Genomic DNA, 8125 nt, shown 5'->3' on the forward strand with positions numbered 1-8125 from the left:
GCTGGGAAGGTTTGGCTCAGCCCCGGCTCGTTGCCCTGACCCCATCTGGCTCCGTTGTCCAGCTGTGATGTCACACTGGAACAAGGCTGCAGCTGGGCCCGGCAAGCTGAAGACACCCGTCTCCACCTTTACCTCCATCACCGGAGTGGAGGGTTTTACCAATCTGAGTTTTTCCCTCGGTTCTCCCCACCGGAGCCAAGCCTGGCGGAGGCGCTTGGGGCAAAAGCTTCCAAGACGGACCAGCAACCTGTCCCTCCAGGGAAACATGACCAGATGGTGACAAAGCTCTCCAACCGAGGTCACCAGTGCTCATTCCAGGCGGCTGCGGCAAACAACAACGTCAACCTGCTGGCCTACAGCTGCTCAAAGAGGCGGGAGGAAGCAGACCTGCTGGAGGAGACAAAGAGCTCTCTGTAAAGCCGCTGACATCATCTTAAAGATGTGCACCACTTCTGCGGTCTGCCTGTCTCGCATTGCCGCCTGGATGACCATGATCCAGAGGACCACCTGGCTCTGCCTCTCGCCATCCTTGTCCGAGATGCTGCAGAGAGACCTGCTGGAGGACCCCATCACCCCAGAAGCGCTGTTTGGGGCCAACTTTAGGATCATCCTTGAGAAATCGCAGAGGTCCAAGGAGGTCTCCGAGATGGTACACCATCTGGTGATGTCACAGTCCTCCTCCTGCCCTTCCGGCTGCTGGAGGGACCGCCTTGGCCAGCGACAGCAGCAGAGGCGCTCCACAGCTGTGGCAGCGACTTCACGCTCCGCTCCTCCACCAGCCCTCTCCACCAGGGAACAGCTCAAGGAGAATGTGTGTTTTTTGATGATGTATGTTTTGAAATAAAACAGAAACGTCTCTGAAAGTTAAGTTTCATCTGATTCCAGCCTGACTGTCAGATCAACTGATCTCACAGCTGCTTCTCTTCACACACTCCCCACACAGAACGAGCCGGTAACCTCTAAACAGCGTTTTAAAAGGCATCGCAGTTCTGTAAATATCACAAAACACTCGTCTGCCACATCAGCTAAAAATGATGTTTTTTCAGCAGACCAAGTCTGTTAAAATCCCTCGTTCTCAGCCAGAGCCCATTTTTATTTTCTGCTGTTTCTGCCCACTCACCGCGCAGCGGGAGTAAACATGTTTCTCCTTGAAAGCTGCAGCCTCCACCAAACCGGCGTCTCACTCAGAAAGCACTCACGCCTCCTCTCAGTGCGCGCCAGCTCACCTCAGCTCTAACGTGAGACCGCAGCCTGGGCTCAACACAGAGGCACACATACAGCCCTTTTCTGTCAGAGCCCCCCTTGGGTTCCTCCCAGAGAATCTCTGGAGCGGGTGATGGCAGTAAGGGTTTTTAGTCTGGTTGACGTCCATGAGAAACATGACATAACAGAAAATGCGTGCACACTCTCCGAGCGTTACTCAGAGTGAAAGCGAGTGTGTTCCATGGACAGATGGATGGACTGTCTGATCAGCAGGGGTTACACGCTGCAGTTCGCAGCTCAACCCCCACTGTTCAGAGGGATTATAGAGACGGTTCTGTCTTCTCTAGAACAGAGCTCGTCTCTCTAGTCAGAAGTTCAGGAATTCCTGATGAAAAACGTGATTTCCAGAGTTCCCAATGGAGAGGAAAATATGGGGTTTTTCCTCCCACTACTTCCTGGTTCCGGAAAAAAACGGAGGGATGAGACCCATTCTCGACCTGTCCATGTTCAACAAATCGATCATGGAGAGACAATCCCACAAGCTGACAATCAAACAGCTGCTGGAGAACCTCACCAGAACGACTGCACATAGATCTGAAGGGCGCATATTTTCACATTTCCATCATCCCAAAACACAGGAAATTCCTATGTTTCTCCTCCAGGGGATTTCGTATCAGTACAAAAGGCTACTGTTCGGTTATTCCCTCGCCCCACGTACATTCTCAAAATGCGTGGAGACGGCTCTGCAGTCGTTACACATGGTAGGAATGAGAATTCTTTTTTATCTGGACGATCTGCTTTTATTAGCTCGGTCCAGATAGGAAGCAGTCGCACAGACCAAAACGCTAGTGTTACACCTGCTAAACCTGGGGTTTCTATAAACTGGGAAAAAGTTCCATTCGCCCATCCCAGATGATTGTTTATCTGGGAGTGGAACTAAACTCAACCACAATGAGAGCCTGTTTATCACAGCTGAGAGCCGAAGCTCTGTCAGCTCAGCTCCGCCATGTCACACCCTGCAGCATAGTGACAGTTCTGCTTGTCATGCGACTCCTGGGGATGATGTCAGCGGCCCACGTCCTGGTTCCGCTGGGCCTGCTTCACGTGAGATGCCATCAGAGATGGTTTGCCCACCTGCGCATAGATCCTGTGCACCAGAAGAGGCGGATTATCTCTGTGCCCCCCTCCGTGAGAACCGATCTGAATCACTGGGGAAACCGCCTCATTCTGTCAGAGGGAGTTCCCATGAGCAGGCCTATGTCACAAGTCTCAGTTTTCACAGACCCGTTACTGTCAAGCTGGGAGGAATGTGTCTATCCCAGGCAGTGAGAGCACAGTGGCTGGACCACATGTTGCTTCACATAAATGTGCTAGAGTGTTTCACGGTCTGAAACGTGACTCAGCATTTTGCTCCCCTGCTGCGGGATTAGTATGTTCTGATCCACACAGACAACAAAGTGATGGCAGTTTACATAAACCGTCAGGGAGGCGTGCGTTCATCCCAACTGTTACGCATCGCGAGACAGCTGCTGTGTTGGGCACACAAAAACCTGCTCTCCATCAGAGCAGTGTGCATTCCCGGCGTCCTGAACAGGGGAGCGGACATAATGTCAAGGGGCAGTCCCCGCCACAGAGACTGGAGCCTCCATCCCGAGCTGATCTCTCAGATTTGGAGCCGGTGCGGCCCACGAGACGACCCACCATTAAGAGTGGACGCCTTCGCTCACAGCCCATGGCCAAAAATCCTCTTTTATGCGTTCCCTCCAGTCCTGCTGATATCACGGACCCTGGACCGGGTCCTGGATAAAGAACTGTCAGTCATCCTCATAGCTCCGGAGCACATAATCGCTCAGTGTTTGCCAAATCCTGAGCGAATGATATCGGGTCAGCCGTGGAAACTGCCGGGGGGGGGGGGGGCGCTCTCCTCCAGGCAGGAAGAGCAATCAGGAGTCGCCCAGAAATAGGTCAGCATCTTTGGGTCTGGCTGCTGAACAGATCCGTTTAGAAAAGATGGGCCTCCCACAGGATGTGGTGTGTACGATTCAGGGCAAACGGCAAACGAGCCGCTTCCACCACAGCGCTGTACACATCAAGTGGACAGTTTTTCAGCGCTGGTGTGCAGAGAAAGGCGTGGAGGCCATCTCATGTCCACTAGGTGGCGTGCTGTCATTTCTACAGCAACTGATGGACAGAATTTTAGCGTTGAGCACAATTAAAACTTATGCTGCAGCTACTTCTTCCTGTCATGAGGGCTTCGGTGACAGAACAGCTTTTAACCACCCACTGATGAAGCGTTTTTCTGAAAGGTGTACGGAGACACAGACCTGTGTCACATCCACTAGCTCCACAGTGGGACCTAATGATGGTCCAGCATGCTCTGATCAAAGCTCCTTTTGTGCCTTTAGATCAGGTTTCACTTAAATTTCTGTCATTAAAACAGCCCTGCTGTTAGTTCTGATGTCGGCAAAGAGAGTGAGTGTTTGTTTGCTCTCTCTGTTGCTCTCTCATGTCTCAGAATTCAAGCTGACGGCAGTTCAGCTGTACAGCGTTTTAACCCTGCTCTGAAAATCATCACAAGCTCATTCAGATTGAGAGTGATAACCTTGGATGGGTTTTATCCTCTTCCTCATAATTCTGAGGAGGAAGCAACATCTCACCTCCTCTGTCCTGTGCGCGCGCTTTCGTGTTACATGGTGCGCACGGCCGCACTGCGCCGCTCTCAGCGTCTGTTCGTGCATTACAGGGACAGCTCTTCAGGATGCCCTCTATCCACCCAGCGCCTCTCACACTGGTTGTGTGAGGCTATTTCTGAAGTTTACAGTTCATCTGGGCTGGATCCGCCAGAGAATGTCAAAGCACATTCCACCAGAGGGTTTTCATCCTCCATGGCTCTGCAAGGAGGGATGACAGTGGAGGATATTTATATGGCGGCTGCCTGGTCATCGCCATGCTCAATTATTCGTTTTTATCTACGTGATGTTTCTACTTTCTCCATGACCCATTCTGTTCTCAGGGTTCTGACAGAATGATTATTTGTTTCATGGAGCCTCACTTTTGAGCTCACACCTGCCTGCATGATATTTATTATCAGTCACAAGTTCATGACTGCTGATTTTATTGTTATTAATCGGTTCATCCTGAGGAGCTGTTGGTCTGCTCTGTTCATCGTTACACTGTTACAATTCGTATACTCCGTTGTTCCTTCTCACAGCAGCAGGTCTGCTATCTCAGCCTTTTTCCTCACCAGAGATCTTTTCTCTGGTGCGTTCCTGCGCATGGAGCACGCAATTACGCAGCGCGTAATTACGCACACAGAAGGCTGAGTGATGAAATTTTTTTTTGTGCAAGCAGGTGCTTCATGTTGTGTCTGAGTGAGACATATTTGACTACATTCTGCTTCACCTTTAACCCACCAGCAACAGCTCTTAAAGGGCGAAGCCTATACGAAATAGAACGTTGGTTACGTACTGTAACCCCAGATTCTATGAGTATAGGTGCAGCCCTTTAAGCTCTGGGCCTCACTGGTTCCTAAATGGCTGAAGAAAAAAGCTATTTGGGAGCCGATTACCCAGTCTCACTGTAATTTATACTGACCGGGGATGAGGCCCACACAGTAGGTGGGCGCGGACTAAAGTTTTCAGTGCTGCGCTGCACGTGTAGGGATAAACCCACAAGCGATAGCTTAAAGGGCTGCGCCTATACTTATATAATCTGGGGTTACAGTACGTAACCAACGTTTCCTGTGCTTGTGTAAACCATGTATGATCCTTCGCCATTTTTAACTTTAAAGGACACGTCTAGTGTCTGTGTGGTAGAGTTTAGAAACATAAACACCTGCCTCCTGAAAGACTGAACATGTTTTAATTTATCATCCTTACATCCCAAACCCACAGTTTTGAACCCAATGGCGAGCTTCCCAGAACGCTGGAGCTCTTTCTCCAACGAGTCATTAGGAACAAACGGCAGTACACCTGAAATCATAACCTGGGTGGAGGGCACCGCAAGTGGTGACACCTGCAGGTACTCTCCACCTACTGTCACCTTGCTGACAATCAGATGAGTCACCAAACACTCTTTCAAAAATATCACCACACCCTTATTCATTCTTAATGCATAAATTAAATTAATAGGACCAACAAGATCACCAACAGCCAAGAGAACTGTCTAAACTGGGACTAACGGATCAGGCTGAATCCGAACCACATTCCTCAACGAGAGGGGTGGCGTCCCTGAAGACGCCATCCCCTCAAACAAACAGCGCTGTGAGTGCTGAAAATCTAAAAATTTAAAACAAAATAACCCCAAGATGATGCAGAATCAGTGCAAATAAGGAATAAAAAGCCAATACATGAAAGAAAAGAACAGAAAAAACTGTTAGATAACTCTTCCTCTCTGTCAGACTCACCACATGCAGCCTCACCGTCAACACACTCCCAGCATGCAACACAGAAAGAAAGACAAAGAAAGAAAAACAGAAAGAAAGAAGAAGAAAGAAGGGATAAAAATGTATAAAAGGCCCACCTCTGTTTCTTAATAACAGAAAACCTCTCTGAGACGATGTGCTTCAAAAAATTGAAGCAGAAAAAGAAAATCTGAGGAGAGCAAAGGAAACAAGAAGTCAGTTAGCTGAAGTTCACTTGATTTATTTATCCTGCTAAGGGTCTTATGAACAGCTGCATGGTGTCCAGGATAAGTCCAGGTTAATGGTGTGATACTAGGAGCCAAAGATTTGCATCAAACAGATTTACCTCTTCTCCTTTGGAGAGTCGATCTGGCAGCATGTGACTGAAAACACAAAGTCATCAAAGGTCAGCAGGTTCAACAGTAACAACATTTATTCTGCAAAAATACAAAGCAACTTTACTGAACTGAGAAGAACTCTGCATGACTTCAGCAGCCTGTCACACCGACGAGTCCACTGGGGTCCAAATGGCATTAAATTTGTTTTGTTTGGCCTTGTTACATAAATTTGGATTTTCTATTATTATATTAAATCACCTCTGAACAACCCCCCCCCCTCCCCACATTTGCCTCTGTGTAGGGCCCAATTTAATTTTTTTATTTTTTTCTTAATATTCCTTTATTTTTTCCCTCCATGTTAATGACACAAAAATATTTTTTAGCTAACATACCTTAATGTATGAGGGATAATTAAAATGTCAACAATAGTAAAATATTCACAGTTTCATTATAATTCCCAAATAATAAAATACAAATAAAGCAAAAACTGTTGTAGTTCTACTGAGCATTCAATGCTTTGAGGTCCTCAGATCCTGCTGGTTGTGGTCTTGTTCAGAAAAGTGCTCCGGTGATCCATGAAACAGTCATTTGTTGTGTCTTCCACAGAGCAGGCAGCTCTGCAGTAAACCTGCCTCAGATATTATGAAACCAAGCTAAAGACAAAAACAACAAGATGGTCTTACCCAAACAGGAACCAATCGTAAGCCACTGTCAGGTACAAAATCTCAAGTGGCTCCAGGCTGGTGTGCACAACTCCATCCTGTGAAAAAAAGACTTGTGTTACATCTCATTTTATTTGATGTTGGGAGTCTTGCTCTTGTTTAGTTTACATTCTGCTGTGGTTCCACCATCACCATCCATTCCATTAACTATATCTTCAGTGTGTCAGATGGGAGAGGAGTTGGAGAAAAAACATTTATTCAGGAACAGATAGAAAGACCTGAGGTCCCTGAGACCCAGAACAGGATGGAGCAGCAGCAGTAAATAAATAAACAAAGGGAGGATTATTGGATGAACTAACAGGAGGGTGGATGGATGAGTGTGGAGTCACCAGGGAAGACAAGGGTCAGCACTTACAGCCCAGAGGGAGAGCCTGAGGAGGGAGACGAACAGAGGGGTTCTGTCCCATCCTGATATGCAGTGAACCAGGAGGCCGCTGTCATCTGAAACACAGAACCACTTAAACCATGAGAGGAGGACCGTGCACACATTAAGGGTGCATTCACAGCAGCCCTGTTTAGTCCGCTTTAATCGAACTCTAGCTCGTTTTCCTAGAAAGTCCGGATCGTTTGGGGAGGTGTGAACGCGCCATCGAACTCTGTCACGGAACAAAAAGGTGAACTCTGGCCCGGGCTAAAACCTAGGTCTCGGTCCGGTAGAAGAGAACTCCAGCGTGGTTCGAGTACAGTGTGAATGTAAACAGACCGGACCCACTCCACAAGCAGGAAGTGGAGTACAGCGCAGGACAAACAAACACACATTTCTCTGACCTTATATGGAGCCGTCAGTAGGGCATTAACAGAGTACTCGAGTAATCTACACATCGATTGCTAGGACATCTACCGAGGTTAAAAATGTTACGTCGAGTCTCCGTAGTGACGTCATATTATGTGACCACGTATGACCGTAGGGGGCGGTGTTGCACTGTTGCAGGTCACAGAGTATGGTGCAACACCGGGTCCAATCCACCAGAACCAGTTTCTGTTTAAGTTTCGTTTCTGACGTGCTGCGTGTTTCTTCACGTTTGCAGTTTAATAATAAAAACTAATAGTTTAGTTTTTCCTGTGACTTATTTGCTGTCTGATAAATGGTAGGAGCATAATATACGCTCCTAATGTTTTGTTGGTCTTTTTTTGTAAATAATTACCTTTTTTTGCGGTTTTATTTATTTATTTATTTTTGTATCTTGAGATCTATGACGTCATCAAATACTTGAGTTCTACTCGGGTTTTATTATGTTAATGTCGAGTTTAAAAATTATATACTCGTTCAACCCCTAGCCGTCAGCTGTCTTGTGTGAAAAACAATATTCTCCATGGTCTTCTGTCTCATGCTGAGTCCATTGTTGAAAAATGACAAAATATAACTCCTAACTGCTAAAACTTGATGCCACTTCGTTTTTATTTCCAGAAGAAGAAGAAGAAGAAGAAGAAGAAGAAGAAGAAGAAGAAGAAGAAGAAGA

General features: G+C 47.2%; 1 protein-coding gene across 1 annotated transcript in view; it reads right to left on the minus strand.

Annotated features, from left to right (window-relative positions):
- Nucleotides 1-2763: 2763 nt before the first annotated feature.
- mtmr14 (myotubularin related protein 14) overlaps nucleotides 2764-8125 on the minus strand; it is a gene marked incomplete in the record, with an annotated part of 111488 nt that continues 106126 nt past the window's right edge. Inside the window, 7 exon segments of the mRNA XM_037679066.1 lie at nucleotides 2764-2789; nucleotides 4448-4472; nucleotides 5095-5248; nucleotides 5725-5795; nucleotides 5952-5988; nucleotides 6627-6703; nucleotides 7021-7106. Coding sequence (XP_037534994.1) covers nucleotides 2764-2789; nucleotides 4448-4472; nucleotides 5095-5248; nucleotides 5725-5795; nucleotides 5952-5988; nucleotides 6627-6703; nucleotides 7021-7106 — 476 coding nt within the window.

This window comes from Nematolebias whitei, chromosome 7, assembly GCF_014905685.2.
Source record: "Nematolebias whitei isolate Nwh7 chromosome 7, NemWhi1, whole genome shotgun sequence".
In the NCBI taxonomy this organism is placed as follows: domain Eukaryota; kingdom Metazoa; phylum Chordata; class Actinopteri; order Cyprinodontiformes; family Rivulidae; genus Nematolebias; species Nematolebias whitei.